At 45.7% G+C, this 17,992-nt stretch overlaps 1 protein-coding gene across 1 annotated transcript in view; it reads left to right on the top strand.

Moving 5' to 3' along the window:
- The window catches only part of cdc40 (cell division cycle 40 homolog (S. cerevisiae)), a 203,538-nt gene that overhangs the window by 130,396 nt on the left and 55,150 nt on the right, over window positions 1–17,992 (top strand). Inside the window, exon 8 of the mRNA XM_038801008.1 lies at window positions 2,705–2,859. Coding sequence (XP_038656936.1) covers window positions 2,705–2,859 — 155 coding nt within the window. The remainder of the gene's footprint in view (window positions 1–2,704; window positions 2,860–17,992) is intronic.

Here is a 17,992-nt window from a genome sequence, read left to right as displayed (position 1 = left end):
CTCCCCCCCCTTCCTTCCTCCCCCCCCTTCCTTCCTCCCCCCCCCTCCTTCCTCCGTTAGTGGGGGGGGGGGTGCGGCGTTGGAGGGGGGTAGGGGTGGTGAGGGGGGGTTGGGGTAGGGGCAGCGGCGTGCAGAGAGGGGGGCGACTGATGCCCGGGGCCAAAGCACCGTCACCCTCCTCTGCAGCTGCCCCTACCCCAACCCCCTCCCCTCACCACCCCTACCCCCTTCACCACCCCTACCCCACGCCAATGCCGCACCCTCCCCACCCCCCCCCCCCCCCCCCCCACTAACGGAGGAAGGAAGGGGGGGAGGAGGAAGAAGGGGGGGGAGGAGGAAGGGGGGGGGGAGGAGGAGAGGGGGGGGGGCTGTGTGGGTACCGGCCTTCAGAGGGAGGGGGACGGGGTGTGGGTACCGGCGTTGAGGGGGGGGGGGGTTGCGGCGATGAGGGGGGGTTGCGGCGTTGCGAGAAATGGGGGGCGGCGTTGGAGGGGGGTAGGGGTGGTGGGGAGGGGGGTAGGGGCGTTGGAGGGAGGTAGGGGTGGTGAGGGGGGGGGTGGTTGGGGTAGGGGGCAGCGGCGTACGGGGGGGCGACGGTGCGTTGGCCCAGGGCATCCGTAGCCCCCCCTCTCTGCCCGCCGCTGCCCCCAACCCCCCCCCCCCCCCCCGATGCCCCCCCCCCCCATGCCGCAACCCCCCCGGATGCCCCCCCGATGCCGCAACCCCCCCGATGCCGCAACCCACCCCCCGATGCCGCAACCCCCCCCGATGCCGCAACCCCCCCCCCGATGCCGCAACCCCCCCGATGCCGCAACCCACCCTCCGATGCCGCAACCCACCCCCCCGATGCCCCCCCCCCGATGCAGCAACCCAAACCCCCCCCCCCGATGCCGCAACCCACCCCCCGACACTGAACGGCGTCAACCATCATCAATGGTTGACGCCGTTTTAAAGCAACTTTGATTTGCGCCGACGTGACCCGTGGCCACGCGGCGGGACTTCGGCCCATCCGGGCCGGAGATTTGAGGTAAGTGAAAAAAAATTGAAATCCCGCCGGCGCCAGCTGTTTTCAGAGGCTGCCGGCGGGATTTGCACAACGCCGGTTTTATGCCGGTGGGAGATTTCAAAACCCTGCGGGAGCGGAAATAACGCCGCTGCCCGCCGATTCTCCGACCCTGTGTGGGGTCGGAGAATCCCGCCCATGGTCACCTGGGACTACTTTAGTGCTGTCATGTGAGAGTACCTTTAAGAAATGGGTGTTTATCAGTGATGTCAGAGAGTGGGTGGAGCTGGGCTGTCTGTCAGCTTGTTTACTTTCGTTTTAGGCTGTTTGCTGCAGGGTGTGTTTTAGTTTCGTTTTCAGAGCTGGATAGCTGCAGTCACAGCCAGAAGGTCTATTAGAGTCTCTCTGTCATCTGAAGACTGTAAATCGATCCTGGTGATTTAAAACTAATAACAGTAGTGACTTTAACCCGATGAGCTTCTGTTTAAAGGGTTTTTTTTTCAAGTCTTCTGGATGTTAAAAGGAAAGCTTACGGATTAAGACCATAAGACCATAAGACATAGGAGTGGAAGTAAGGCCATTCGGCCCATCGAGTCCACTCCACCATTCAATCATGGTTGATTTCAACTCCATTTACCCGCTCTCTCCCCATAGCCCTTAATTCCTTGAGAAATCAAGAATTTATCAATTTCTGTCTTAAAGACACTCAATGTCCCGGCCTCCACCGCCCTCTGTGGCAATGAATTCCATAGACCTACCACTCTCTGGCTGAAGAAATTTCTCCTCATCTCTGTTCTAAAGTGACTTCCTTTTATTCTAAGGCTGTGTTAATTACTTAGTGTTGTACTCTTTGGGGGGTTGTATTTGAATTAATGGTTGCTAAGATGTTCACTGTATGTTTAAAAGGTTAACTTGAGTTCATAGAATAAACATTGCTTTGCTTAAAAAAATACTTTTCCATTTCTGCTGTACCACGCCTGTAGAGTGGGCAATGTGCTCCCCATACCACAATCTAGTAAAAGTTGTGGGTCAGGTGAACTCCATGATACACTTTTGGGTTCTCTAAACCCTGGCCCATAACAGTGCATTTCGTAATGCAGAGTGACTATAATGACATTTATGTTTGAGAAGATATTCACAACTAATTAAGTATTTTGCAAGATTTTTAACCAACCTTAAGTATTTTAACATTTAAGTAAATTTAACATGGCCAATCCACCTAACTGCACGTCTTTCGGGACCTGTGGGAGGAAACCGGAGCACCCATAGAAAACCCACCCAAACACAGGAAGAATGTACAAACTCCACACGGACAGTGACCCAAGGCTTGATTTGAACCCAGGCCCCTGGCGCTGTGATTCTCACAAGTTCATCTTCAGTGAGTAATTAATATGATGTTATGTGCACTCGGAGAGTAATCCTATTGTGCAGGACATCAGAACACTAGCGTTGAATAATACATTCGGTAAAGTATTTGCAAGAAAAAACTTTTTCTAAACGAGCATACACAAGTATCTCAAAAATGTGGAGCTTTTTTTAACAAAAGCAAGTTTCTAAAATTATATAAAGTAATTAGATAGAAACATTCAAATTCCTTGAGGAGGAAAGTTGCTGGGGTTTTTTCTATAACAGTGGAGCTCCTGAGCGTTTGTAAAAACAATTTCCCATATCTTATCTTGTCTTAAAATGACCAACATGCAGAATCAAATTTTCTTTCTACAGTGGGATGTTCGATCTGGAGAGATTGTTCAAGAGTATGATAGGCATCTGGGAGCTGTTAATACCATCACATTTGTGGATGAGAACAGGCGGTTTGTGAGCACTTCCGATGACAAAAGCCTCCGTGTCTGGGAATGGTAAGTTTCTGAACCACTGTGGAGCTCAGGGTTGATGTTCATTTTCTGTGAATGCATATGAGAGAGAAGGGGGAAATAGTTGAATGACAATGATCCATCAAGAAAGCGCATACCTTGCTCCGTGGTGGAATTTTAACATAATGCTCAGATTCATTTATGTACTGCAAATGTTTTTTTTTTCTCCAAAGTTTAAAATTTTCTGGTATTTTCACAATATCAGTTTTTTTTTCTTTTAAAAGTTACTTTGCTCCTGCCAAGGTAAAGATTCTGCTGTGGCTATTGTTCTGAGCTTACATTGAATGAAAATAACTTTAAGTGTTTGTAAGTATTTCACAGTTTGAAATAATCGTTATTACTGATCAGACTGGTGAACCAATTATGGAGTCCAATGGTAATGAGCGTAAAGGTACGCTGTGGTTTCCAGCAATTCGCTTCTGATTACCGATGTGGTAAAACTCCTAAGTTACTAATTGAGATTTAGATCAAATTGTATGTAGGGTTACCAAGGGGCGTGAAAGAGACTCCAGGATGGAATGTTGCCTCCCTGGTGTCAGGTTCAAGGATGTCTCCGAACGGGTAACGGGCATCCTGAAGGGGGAGGGCAAACAGGCAGAGGTCGTTGTACATATTGGTACTAACGACATAGGCAGGAAGGGGCATGAGGTCCTGCAGCAGGAGTTCAGGGAGCTAGGCAGAAAGTTTAAAAAACAGGACCTCTAGGGTTGTAATCTCGAGATTACTCCCTGTGCCACGTGCCAGTGAGGCTAGAGATAGGAAGATAGAGCAGCTAAATATGTGGCTAAACAGCTGGTGTAGGAGGGAGGGTTTCCATTATCTGGACCACTGGGAGCTCTTCCGGGGAAGGTGTGACCTGTATAAGAAGGAAGGGTTGCATCTAAACTGGAGAGGCATAAATATCCTGGCCGCGAGGTTTGCTAGTGTCACACGGGAGGGTTTAAACAATGATGGCAGCGGGGTGGATACCGGAGCAATAGGTCAGAAGGTGAAAGCATTGAGGGAGAACAAGGGACTAGGGCCAGTATGGCTCTGAGGCAGAGCAGACAGGGAGATTTTGCTGAACACAGCGGGTCTGGTGGCCTGAAGTGTATATGTTTTAATGCAAGAAGTATTACGGGTAAGGCAGATGAACTTGGAGCTTGGATTAGTACTTGGAACTATGATGTTGTTGCCATTACGGACAACTGGTTGAGGGAAGGACAGGATTGGCAGCTAAACGTTCCAGGATTTAGAGTTTCAGGCGGGATAGAGGGGGATCTAAAAGGGGTGGCGGAGTTGCGCTACTGGTTCGGGAGAATATCACAGGAGGACACCACAGAGGGCAGTGAGGCTATATGGGTATAGATCAGGAATAAGAAGGGTGCAGTCACAATGTTGGGGGTTTACTACAGGCCTCCCAACAGCCAGCAGGAGATAGACGAGCAGATAGGTAGACAGATTTTGGAAAAGAGTAAAAACAACAGGGTTGTTGTGATGGGAGACTTCAACTTTCCCAATATTGACTGGGACTCACTTAATGCTAGGGGCTTAGACGGGACAGAGTTTGTAAGGAGCATCCAGGAGGGATTCTTAAAACAATATGTAGACGGTCCAACTAGGGAAGGCCTGGTATTGGGGAATGAGCCCGGCCAAAGTCATTGGCAAATAGGGTTAAGGAAAATCCCAAGGCTTTTTACACGTACATAAAAAGCAAGAGGGTAGCCAGGGAAAGGGTTGGCCCACTGAAGGACAGGGGAGGAAATCTATGTGTGGAGCCAGAGGAAATGGGCGAGGTACTAAATGAATACTTTGCATCAGTATTCACCAAAGAGAAGGAATTGGTGGATGTTGAGTCTGGAGAAGGGTGTGCAGATAGCCTGGGTCACATTGAGATCCAAAAAGACGAGGTGCTGGGCGTCTTGAAAAATATTACGGTAGATAAGTCCCCAGGGCCTGATGGGATCTACCCCAGAATACTGAAGGAGGCGAGAGAGGAAATTGCTGAGGCCTTGACAAAAATCTTTGGATCCTCACTGTCTTCAGGTGATGTCCCGGAAGACTGGAGAATAGCCAATGTTGTTCCTTTGTTTAAGAAGGGTAGCAAGGATAATTCAGGGAACTACAGGCCGGCGAGCCGAATGTCAGTGGTAGGGAAATTACTGGAGAGAATTCTTCAAGACAGGATCTACTCCCATTTGGAAGCAAATGGACGTATTAGTGAGAGGCAGCATGGTTTTGTGAAGGGGAGGTCGTGTCTCACTAACTTGAGACAATGGATGTTGTCTATATGGACTTCAGTGAGGCCTTCGACAAGGTCCCTCATGGTAGACTGGTACAAAAGGTGAAGTCACACGGGATCAGGGGTGAGCTGGCAAGGTGGATACAGAACTGGCTAGGTCATAGAAGCAGAGAGTAGCAATGGAAGGTTTATTTTCTGATTGGAGGGCTGTGACTAGTGGTGTTCCACAGGGATCAGTGCTGGGACCTTTGCTGTTCGTAGTATCATCGTATGCAAGGTTAAGTCTGATCCAGTTTAAGGTGCTGCACAGGGGCTGGTTTAGCACAGGGCTAAATAGCTGGCTTTTAAAGCAGACCAATGCAGGCCAGCAGCGTGGGTTCAATTCCCGTACCAGCTCCCCGAACAGGCGCCGGAATGTGTAACTTTTCACAGTAACTTAATTTGAAGCCTACTTGTGACAATAACCTATTTTCATTTTCATTTTCATTTTTCATTCACCTGACTAGGGCACATAGGAGTGGGTTCTTCCTGGGGTGGAGGATAGGTGTGCGCAGTGTTCTAAGGGACCGGTGAATCACACGCACATATTTTGATCTTGCCCTAAGCTTGTCTGCTTCTGGGTCTACTTTTTATGATACTTTATCAGGGATTTTGGGTGTTCAGTTGCCGTTGTGCCTATCTTTAGAGTGTCTGACTCGCAGGGTCTGTAGATGGGGACGACGGCGGATGTCTTAGCCTTCAATTCGCTAATAGCCTGGAGGCGAGTTCTGTTTGGCTGGGGGTTCCCCACTGTTGCCTAAGTCTTGGTTGATTGGGGATTTGATAAAGTTTTGCACCTGGAGAAGATTAAGGGCGCAATCTACTGGCCGTGTCCCGCCGTAATCAGAGAGTAAATGCTGGGAGAGGCCACCAACGGGATTCCCGGCGGCCATTAGGCCTTGAGATCTAACCCACCTGAAATTTTTTTAAATAAATTTAGCATACCCAATTCATTTTTTCCAATTAGGGGGCAATTTAGCATGGCCACTCTACCTACTCTGCACATCTTTGGGTTGTGGGGGTGAAACCCACGCAAACACGGGGAGAATGCGCAAACTCCACACGGACAGTGACCCAGAGCCGGGATTAAACCTGGGACCTCGGCGCCGAGAAGCAACAGGGCTAACCCACTGCGCCACCGTGCTGCCCTCTAACCCACCTGAAATGACACTTAGAAATTTTTCAGTTAAATTGCGCCCTGAATATACCTTGAGGGGATCAGTGGAAGGGTTCTACTCGTGGTGGAAGCCTTTCATCTCCTTTTTTAGGGAGTTGATTGCCGTTGGCGGTTAGGGGGTGGGTTAAGGATTTGCTATGGATTATGAGGGGGGAGGAAGGTCGGGATGGGTGTAGTTTAAGGTTAGGTTGGGGTTGTTTTGTTGACTGTAATAACACACAGCAATTAGGGGGCCAGTGGGCATGTTGACCTTTATTGCAAGGGGTTTGGAGAACAAGAATAAAGACATTTTGCTGCAGTTGTACAAAAGCCCTTGACCTTCCTTCCTAACACAACTGTGGATGCACCTACAGCAGCTCACTACCACCTTCTCACTACCACCTTCTCAAGAGCAATTGGGGATGAACAATGCCAGCGGCATTCACATCCCATGAAAGAATATTTTTAAAAGTACCTCTGAATTGGAAAAATTATTCAAACTACTAAATGCTTTTTGCTCAGCTGTTTGGATTTGTCATAATACTTTTTCACTCCATGTCACAGGCTATTTATAATCCTCGCCTCTAGAATCTATTTCTCAGCATTATTTTTGCTTAATGGAATTTAAATACAAAATCTCTTGAAACCCTGACAGTAATTAGTTGATTTGGCAGCATTGGCTAGTTAGCAGGTGCCGTCACGTGAATATTAAATTAACTTGGTATGAATTTTAAACTGATTTATTTCATTCAATAATTTGTCTGCTTGGAATGAGAGAAAACTCACAGAGGAAAAGAATATTTAATTTTAATTTCAAATTGTGAAATTATTATTATTTTTGTTGGCCCAGTCACCCCATCTAACCTTTGGACACTAAGGGACAATTTAGCATGGCCAGTGCACCTAAACTGCACATCTTTGGACTGTGGGAGGAAACCGGAGCACCCGGAGGAAACCCACGCAGACACTGGGAGAGAGAGCAAACTCCACACAGATTGTCACCCGAGGTCAGAATTGAACCCAGGTCCCTGGCGGCGTGAGACAGCAGTGCTAACTTCTGTGCCACCCCAGATTGCGAAATTATATTCTGTAAAGGAAATATGTGCTTTTGGAATGAATCCTTTGTCCATTAATTAAGCTTCTTGAGCTTCATGTTCTCCCCAAAGCTACTTAATTTCAATGCTCAGATATTCTGGCCGAGAGGTTTGCTGGTGTTACACGGGAGGATTTAAACTAGTTTGGCAGGGAGGTGGGAACCAAAGCAAAGGGGAATTAACTGAAGGGGAACTGGAGAGTAGGGCATTCAGACTCAGAGGAAGAGCAGGCAGGGTGTGGTTGCTGATCAAAGAGGGTCTGCAGGACTAAAGTGCATTTGTTTCAATGCGAGAAGTGTAACCGGTAAGGCAGGTGAACTTAGAGTTTGGACTAGTACTTGCAACTGTTGTTGCCATTACAGAGACTTGGTTATGGGAAAGAAAGAATTAGGAGCTAAATGTTCCAGGATACGGATGTTTCAGGCGGGATAGAGATGGATGCAAAAAGGGTGGGGGAGTTGCTCTACTGCGGGAGGACATCTCGGATGGACGGAAGAAAGAGGGAAAATCGACCATGGATATCTAAGGAAATAAGGGAGAGTATCAAATTGAAGGAAAAAGCATATAAAGTGGCAAAGATTGCTGGGAGATTAGAGGACTGGGAAATCTTTAGGGGGCAACAGAAAGCTACTAAAATAGCTATAAAGAAGAGTAAGATAGAGTATGAGAGTAAACTTGCTCAGAATATAAAAACAGACAGTAAAAGTTTTTACAAATATATAAGACAAAAAAGAGTGGCTAAGGTAAATATTGGTCCTTTAGAGGATGAGAAGGGAGTTTTAATAATGGGAGATGAGGAAATGGCTGAGGAACTGAACAGGTTTTTTGTGTCGGTCTTCACAGTGGAAGACACAAATAACATGCCAGCGACTGATAGAAATGAGGCTATGACAGGTGAGGACCTTGAGAGGATTGTTATCACTAAGGAGGGAGTGATGGGCAAGTTAATGGGGCTAAAGGTAGACAAGTCTCCTGGCCCTGATGGAATGCATCCCAGAGTGCTAAAAGAGATGGCTAGGGAAATTGCAGATGCACTAGTGATAATTTACCGAAATTCACTAGACTCCGGGGTGGTCCCGGTGGATTGGAAATTAGCAAACGTGACGCCACTGTTTAAAAAAGGAGGTAGGCAGAAAGCAGGAAATTATAGGCCAGTGAGCTTAACTTCGGTAGTAGGGAAGATACTGGAATCTATCATCAAGGAAGAAATTGCGAGGCATCTGGATAGAAATTGTCCCATTGGGCAGACGCAGCATGGGTTCGTAAAAGACAGGTCATGCCTAACTAATTTAGTGGAATTTTTTGAGGACATTACCAGTGCAGTAGATAACGGGGAGCCGATGGATGTGGTATATCTGGATTTCCAGAAAGCCTTTGACAAGGTGCCACACAAAAGGTTGCTGCATAAGATAAAGATGCATGGCATTAAGGGTAAAGTAGTAGCATGGATAGAGGATTGGTTAATTAATAGAAAGCAAAGAGTTGGGATAAATGGGTGTTTCTCTGGTTGGCAATCAGTAGCTAGTGGTGTCCCTCAGGGATCCGTGTTGGGCCCACAATTGTTCACAATTTACATTGATGATTTGGAGTTGGGGACCAAGGGCAATGTGTCCAAGTTTGCAGATGACACTAAAATGAGTGGTAAAGCGAAAAGTGCAGAGGATACTGGAAGTCTGCAGAGGGATTTGGATAGGTTAAGTGAATGGGCTCGGGTCTGGCAGATGGAATACAATGTTGACAAATGTGAGGTTATCCATTTTGGTAGGAATAACAGCAAACGGGATTATTATTTAAACGATAAAATATTAAAGCATGCCGCTGTTCAGAGAGACTTGGGTGTGCTAGTGCATGAGTCACAGAAGGTTGGTTTACAAGTGCAACAGGTGATTAAGAAGGCAAATGGAATTTTGTCCTTCATTGCTAGAGGGATGGAGTTTAAGACTAGGGAGGTTATGTTGCAATTGTATAAGGTGTTAGTGCGGCCACACCTGGAGTATTGTGTTCAGTTTGGTCTCCTTACTTGAGAAAGGACGTACTGGCGCTGGAGGGTGTGCAGAGGAGATTCACTAGGTTAATCCCAGAGCTGAAGGGGTTGGATTATGAGGAGAGGTTGAGTAGACTGGGACTGTACTCGTTGGAATTTAGAAGGATGAGGGGGGGATCTTATAGAAACATTTAAAATTATGAAGGGAATAAATAGGATAGATGCGGGCAGGTTGTTTCCACTGGCGGGTGACAGCAGAACTAGGGGACATAGCCTCAAAATAAGGGGAAGTTCCTTGCCCAGTGAAGCAGTTGAGGCTCCTTCATTACATGTTTTTAAGGTAAAGATAGATAGTTTTTTGAAGAATAAAGGGATTAAGGGTTATGGTGTTCGGGCCGGAACGTGGAGCTGAGTCCACAAAAGATCAGCCATGATCTAATTGAATGGCGGAGCAGGCTCGAGGGGCCAGATGGCCTACTCCTGCTCCTAGTTCTTATGTTCTTATGTTCTTATGGCACATACAGCGAGGCAATATGGGTAGATCTCAGGAATAAGAAGAGTGTAGTCACAATGTTTGGGGTTTACTATAGGCCTCTGAACAGCGAGGGGAGATAGAGGAACAGATATGTAGACAGATTTTGGCGCAGTGTAAAAGTAACCGGGATGTTGTGGTGGGTGATTTTAACTTCCGCCATATTGACTGGGACTCACTTAATGCTCGGGGTGTGGATGGGACAGAGTTTGTAAGGAGCATTCAGGTGGGATTCAAGAAACAGTATGTAGATAGTCCAACTAGGAAAAGGGGCCTTACTGGATCTGGGAGTGGGAAATGAACCCGGCCAGGTGGTTGATGTTTCAGTAGGGGAGCAGTTTGGGAACAGTGACCACAATTCAGTAAGCCTTTAGGTACTGATGAAGAAAGATAAGTGTAGTCCTCAGGTGAAGGTGCTAAATTGGGAGAAGGCTAATTACAACAATATTAGGCAGGAACTCAAGAATATACATTGGGAGCAGATTTCATAGAATTTAGAGTGCAGAAAGAGGCCATTTGTCCCATCAGGTGCGCACCGGTCCTTGGAAAGAGCACCCAACGTAAGTCCATGCCTCCACCCTATCCGCGTAACCCAGTAACCCCACCTAACCTTTTGGACACCAACGGGCAATTTAGCATGGCCAATTCACCTAACCTTCACACCTTTGGACTGTGGGAGGAAACTGGAGCACCCGGAGGAAACCCACGCAGACACGAGAAGTGCAAACTCCACACAGACAATCATCTGAGGCGGGAATGGAATCCGTGTCCCTGGAGTATTAACCACTGTGCCACCATGCCACCCTTTTGAGGGCAAATCAACATCTGGTATGTGTGAGGCTTTCAAGTGTAAGTTGATAGGAATTTAGGACCAGCATGTTCTTGTGAGGATGAGGGATAAGTATGGCACGTTTTGGAAACCTTGGATAATGAGAGATATTTTGAGGCATTTCTCGAGGCATGGAGGCTGGGAACTCACTAAGCAAGTGTGGAATACAAGGAAAGTAGAAAGAAACTTAATCAAGGAATCAGGAGGGCTAAAAGGGGTCATGAAAAGTAATTGGCCAGCAGGATTAAGGAAAATCCCATGGCTTTTTATACTTATATAAAGAGCAAGAGGGTATCCAGGGAAAGGATTGGCCCACTCAAGGACAGAGGAAGGAATCTATGCGTGGAGCCAGAGGAAATGGGCGAGGTATTAAATGAGTATTTTGGTTTTGTATTCACCAAAGAGAAGGACTTGATGGATGATGTGTCTGGGGAAGGGTGTGTAGATGGTTTGGGGCATGTTGAGATCAAAAAGGGGTCTTGAAAAACATTACGGTAGACAAGTCCCCAGGGCCTGATTGGATGTACCCCAGACTGCTGAGAGAGGCAAGGGAGGAAACTGCTGGTCCCTTGAGAGAAATTGTTCTATCCTCACTGGCTACAGGGAAGGTCCCAGAGGATTGGAGAAAAGCCAATGTTGTTCCTTTGTTTCAGAAGGGTAGGAAGGATAATCCAGGTAATTACAGGCCAATGAGCCTTACATCAGTGGTAGAGAAATTATTGAAGAGTATTCTTCGAGACAGGATTTATTCCCATTTGAAAATAAGTGGAGAGGCAACATGGTTTTGTGAAGGGAGGTCATGTTTCGTTAACTTGATCGAGCTTTTCGAGGAAGTGACAAAGTTGATTGACGAGGGTGGGCCATTGGATGTTGTCTACATGAACTTCAGTCAGGCCTTTTGGCAAGGTCCCTCATGGCAGAGTGGTACAGAAGGCGAAGTCACACGGGATCAGAGGTTCAGCTGGCAAGATTGATACAAAACTGGCTCGGTCATGGAAGACAGAGGGTAGTAGTGTAAGGGTGCGTTTCTACATGGACGCTGTGACTAAGGTGCGAGGGGCAAAGTTTAGAGCAGTGTTTTTCAAACATTTTTTCCCACGACCCACTTTTGCCAACTGGCAGATCTTCGAGACCCACGCCACGTATGCTTACACAGTCTATCCTGAGATAAGGCAGTGTTTGGGCATAAGTGTCCATGCCCCAGGCATGGGACGGAAAGAAAATAGTCGAGTTTTTCTATTCATAATCACAGTCCACTGGTGAATTAGCCCTATGTTATGGATAGCCTTATGTTGTTGCTGGTGCAAAAACCTACTATGAAGAAGATTCAGAAACACTACTCTATGATGGACGCTACTTAAAGTTGATCTCCATAGGAAAAGTTCTACAATGTTTTTCCATGACCTCCAACAGTAGACAAGAAAACTTGAGGCGCTCTCTGCAATTCCACATCACTAGCAAGTGTGAGAATCAAAAGGAGGATATATTTTGTGAAGGGTGTAAGACTGAATTCTTGGATATCAGAAAAATCATTAAAGGTTGTGAAATATTTGCAAATCAATACTTTTAAAAAACGCATCATCTCTTGCCTTCCGATTTCAGTGTTCAAAACGTTATCTGTCCTGCCACCATTCCAAAAATGGAGTTAGGCGCAACCGTGAGGTTCAGAGGGCAACCTTCAAGTTATCATGCATCTGCCGCCAGAGAGGCAAAGGGCGCAGGTTTCAGACGCTACATCACTGGAATATTTTAGGGATCCACTTTTGGGATTGTTTAAAGTACTGAACGGCCAGTATGGCCTGAGGTAAATCCACCAGGTGAACTGATTCTGCTGGTAGGAACTGACTCCCAACATTGAGCAAATCCACCAGGTGAACTGATTCTGCTGGTAGGAACTGACTCCCAACATTGAGCAGTTGCAACAAGTCAGGAGTGGGCCTAGGGGCAGTGAACAAAGCAGCGCACAGCCAACACAACACATTCATTGCATACAGTTAAGTCAGTGAGCTCAGCGACTACCCTTTGCATGGATATTTTCCCATCCTTTTTTACAGTTTTATATGTCTCTTTCTCTCACTGGAGTTTTTGAGGGATGGAACTGTGTGCCCATGAACCTGAAACCGGCACACTTCTGCGTTCAGAAAAGTGGTGGGTCACGACCCGCACTTTGAAAAACCCTGGTTTAGAGGAGATGTGTGGGGCAAGTTTTTTTACACAGAGGGTGGTGAGTGCCTGGAACTCGTTGCCGCTGGAGGTGGTGGAAGCAGGTACGATAGCAAATTTTAAGAGGCATCTTGACAAATACATGATTAAGATGGGAATGGAGGGATACGGACCCTGGAAGTGCAGAAGGTTTCATGGTACTATTCAAATGGGAACAGGAGGTTCAACAGTGTTGACATTCCTCAGCTAACACTGCCACAGCAGATTAATGAGTGATTCATTTCCATGTGTATTGGACTTCGCATGCTCAAATAGGCTGCTGTATTTATCTACGTATCAGTGGGAAAGACACTATAGAAGTACTTTATTGGCTTAGGAATATCCTGAAGACATGCCAAATAAATGCATTTGTTCCTTTCTCTAGTTTCCCTTTAATGTAAAAGGATATTATCTGTGGCTAAGTGCCAATTGGATGGATTAAATCCATAAATGAACTATTGTCACGGGAAACTGCTGTGTCTCAATGCATTTGTAAATTGAGCACATTCGCTGACGATTCATCTAGTAAGAACTCATGCTTTTGGGAAGCTGTCCTCTTTTGTCTTAATTATGATTGAATTTTATCCTAGTCTTTAATTGTATGGTACTTGAAATATTCTGCAGGATGTGACAGTCTGAAAGGTAAGGATGTTAGCTGGCCAGACTGAAATAATGTCCACTGTGGAAAGTGAGCGGGACCTGAGTGGGGAACTTTTTGAAGTCATAGGGTGGGATTCTCCAGCCCCTCCTCTCCATGCGCACAAACACACACCCGATAGCAGGATCTTCCAGTCCCTCCTATGTCTACGGGATTTTATGTGCCCCATACCCTCCACTGCCAGGTAAAATGCCACAGTGAGGGATGGGGGCACCATCAGTGGGACCATAAGACCACCGCCAGGAAGGGCTGGAAAAGTTTGGCCGTAATATTTAGGGAAATGCAACGTTTTCACCTCATGCGGTTACAGTGGAATAATGGTGATGTTACTGGACTAATAATCCGGAGGTCGGTGTTCAAATCTCATCACAGTGCTGAAGAATCTGAATCTAATTAAACAAACCTGGAATAAAAAGCTAGCATTCATAATGGGGACCATCAAACTATTGGATTGTTGTGAAAACCCATATGATTTACTGACTTTCTTGAGGGAAAGAAACCTTCTGATGCTCTTTTAAGGTCACTTGTGTCTATATGTTGTCTATATGTGACTCTGAACCCACAGCATTGCAGCTGACTCTTAACTGCCCCTCCAAATAGCCCTAAACCACTCAGTTCTATTCAAAAAGGTGGCTCACTACCATCTGATCATGGGTAATTAACAATGGGCATTACATGCTGAAATGGCACCTACTTCTGTGAATAATATTTTTTAAACATGGAACTGAAGATCATGTACAACTAGATCTTTAAACTCCTGAACAATGCCAACATTTCTTCTTAACCTTTCCTGTTGACTATTTAGTTCCTCAATAGACCTCTTCTCATTTTCAAATTCCTTACTATTTTTATTTCCTTCCTACGGTTACATTCCCATGCACAATACTTCAAGGGGCAAATGTTTTACTTTGCTCTGCATCATTTCTGTCAAGCAAATATAAGAGTACATGAGCCATTTTCAAACTGCTCCCTGTGTTAATTAGCATGCTACAGTTAAATGGTATACCTATTCATATAGGTAGAAATTCACTTAACTCTGATTTTTAGAAATTTTTTCCTTCTCTCTCCATCACACTATAAAAATGCTTTGTCTATTTTAGCTACCTTGCCGTATACTATCACTTTCCTGGTGCAGTGGTTAGCACTGCTGCCTCATGGTACCAAGGACCCGGGTTCGATCCTGGCACCGGGTCACTGTCCGTGTGGAGTTTGCACATTCCCCTTGTGTCTGCCTGGGTCTGACCCCCACAACCCAAAAAGATGTGCACGCTAGATGAATTGGCCACGCTAAATTTCCCCAAAATTGGGTACTCGAAAATTTATTTTTAAAAACTATCAGGGGCTGGTTTAGCACAGGGCTAAATTGCTGGCTTTGAAAGCAGACCAAGGCAGGCCAGCAGCATGGTACAATTCCCGTACCGGCCTCCCCGAACAGGCGCCGGAATGTGGCGACTAGGGGCTTTTCACAGTAACTTCATTTGAAGCCTACTTGTGACAATAAGTGATTTTCATTTCACTTAATTTCAACAATCAAGGCTGACATTCCAAGGGCAACACGGTGTCGCAGTGGCTAGCATAGCTGCCTCACAGCGCCGAGGTCCCAGGTTCGATCCCGGCCCTGGGTCACTGTCCGTGGGAGTTTCACATTCTTCCTGTGCTTGCATGGGATTCACCCCACAACCCAAAGATGTGCAGAGTAGGTGGATTGGCCACGCTAAATTGCCCCTTAATTGGGAAAACGTGAATTGGGCACTCTAAATTTATTTTTATGAAGGCTGACATGCAAGTACAATACTAAGGGAATGCTGCACAGTCGGAGGTGACACCACAATGAATAGCTTATTGATCAGACATTAAACTGAGACTTCGTCTACCATGTCAGGTGGAGATGGAAGATCCCACGGCACTATTTCGAAGAAGAGTAGGGAAGTTATCTCTGATATCCTGCCAAAGTTCATGCCTCGATCAATGTCACAAAAGAGAAACAAATGATCTGGTCATTATCACATTGCTGTATGCGAGAGTTTGCTTTGTGGAATTGGTTGCCATGTTTCCTACATTACATCAGTAACTACACTTCAGAAATAGTTACAGATATATAGTAGATATATATTGATGGACTTGGATCAATTTCGAACTTTAGTTCAGACTTTTTTAGTGTCTTTTAAATAAAAAAACCTAAATAAATAAACTTATCCATAATCAAAGACCTCTCCCACCCGGCTTACTCACTCTTCCAACTTCTTCCATCGGGCAGGAGATACAAAAGTCTGAGAACACGCACAAACAGACTCAAAAGCAACTTCTTCCCCGCTGTTACCAGACTCCTAATCGACTCTCTTATGGACTGACCTCATTAACACTACACCCCTGTATGCTTCACCTGATGCCGGTGTTACGTAGTTACATCGTGTACCTTGTGTTGCCCTATTATGTATTTTCTTTCTTTTTCATATACTTAATGATCTGTTGAGCTGCTCGCAGAAAAATACTTTTCACTGTACCTCGGTACACGTGACAATAAACAATCCAAATCCACATAATTTATGCCGACGGTTTTTCTCGTCCGAAAATGTCAGTTTCTCAAGGGCTGAAGCTGGAGCATTACAAGAAGCTATCAGTCTAGACACAGGAAAACCGGAGTTGTGTCCTTTTAGAGCTTCCTATACGCAAGCTCGCTTTCAAACCCGATTCCTGTCAACCTTTGTCCTTGGGAGACATGGGCATTGAGGGGTTGGGTTTTGCGATGCAGTGGAAGAGGAATGTGGGTTCAGGCCTTTCATCACCTCGACCTGCTGAGCATTCCCAGCACTTTTGGTTTTTTTTTTCAGATTTCAAGCATCTGTAGTATTTTGCTTTTGTATATCTAAGCAATGGAGCCTACTAAACTGAAAAATCAGATAGAACATACAATGCAGAAGGAGACCATTCGGCCTATCAAGTCTGCACCAACCCACTTGCACCAGCCCTCACTTCCACCCTATCCCCGAAACCCAATAACCCCTCCTCACCTTTTTGGTCATTAAGGACAATTTATCATGGCCAATCCACCTAACCTGTACATCTTTGGACTGTGGGAGGAAACCAGAGCATCCGGAGGAAACCCACGCAGACACTGGGAGAACGTGCAGACTCCACAGAGACAGTGACCCAGCAGGGAATTGAACCTGGGACTCTGGCGCTGTGAAGCCACAGTGCTATCCACTTGTGCGACCATGCTGCCATACCAAAGGTCTCTGCTGTACCAGGACAATCAGGAGTCCAGGAGCAGGTGACGTCTTTTTTTTCTCAAAGTGAAAGCTGCTGATGGTTATTAGCAATTTAATGGGCTCTATACACTTAAATGACTGCAGATCCCAAGCATCGATTTCTTCAGTTTTGAATATATAAAGAATACAATCCCAATCTCAAGAACACTCCAGTGCACCTCAACACGTAAGCAATGCTGGTCGGTGTTATAGAGTTTACTTACCCTTCAGGACTGAGCCTATGATGAATGTGAAAACGTATCTACATTACAATGCACCAACTCCTCAGCAGGCCTACCCCAGTGATCATGAACTTCTCAATGAAGCAACGTTTTTTTTATAAGACTTACAAAACCTCCACCATCACACATTGCGGAGGTGGAGTTTGGATTTATTCCAGGGCCTACAATGGTGAACCGAACCTCAGAAAATACAGCAGGATCGGGAAGGGGAGAGGAAATTCATTTTTACAGTATAGAAATTCAAGATTTCCGGTTTTCCAACCCTATTTCCTTTTCCACCTGGAGATAAAGTTCCAGCTGTTAGCCTCTCGTTGACCTCAACAGGCCAGTATTTGAGGCTATTTCCCCGCAGGCACCCTTAGAGAGACAGGCCAGGTTAACCACAGCTTTATATTTGAAAGTAACGCTCTTCAATGCTTCAAAGCCCAGATTATCCATGCAATGACTTGTGAGATCATCAGTGAATTCATTAACATTGGTGTGGCATTGGCCAACTATTTTACTTTACTTTTCTTTAACTCCTAAAGCATCCTTTACGAGAAATGCTCTCTTGATGCCAGAGTTTTTGCTTTACATTTTTTTCACTTCCCTACTTGTATGCACCAGTGTTTGATGTAATTTTACAAAGGTCTGTGTTTCTCCTACAACTGTAAGCTATTCCATAGAATCACAGGATCCAAAAGAGGCCAAACAGCAGTTGTCCCAAGTGGTATGTGGCTCAGTAGTGCTTGAAATGCACACTATTAAAACACTTCCTGAAAGCCAGGCAATTCATTACTAGGATTAAACTGCTACCTGTGCTATTTCTGAGCTGAATCAGTATATAGTCATGGTTATTAGGATTCTTCTACTACCACCCTCCTCACCCCTAATAGTGCTTAAATATAGTTGTGGAAATAATAGGGAAACCTGT

Source organism: Scyliorhinus canicula, chromosome 6 (assembly GCF_902713615.1).
Source record: "Scyliorhinus canicula chromosome 6, sScyCan1.1, whole genome shotgun sequence".
Taxonomy (NCBI): domain Eukaryota; kingdom Metazoa; phylum Chordata; class Chondrichthyes; order Carcharhiniformes; family Scyliorhinidae; genus Scyliorhinus; species Scyliorhinus canicula.
Note: the sequence above shows the minus strand (reverse complement) of the source record. Positions and strands in the feature narration are given on the sequence as shown.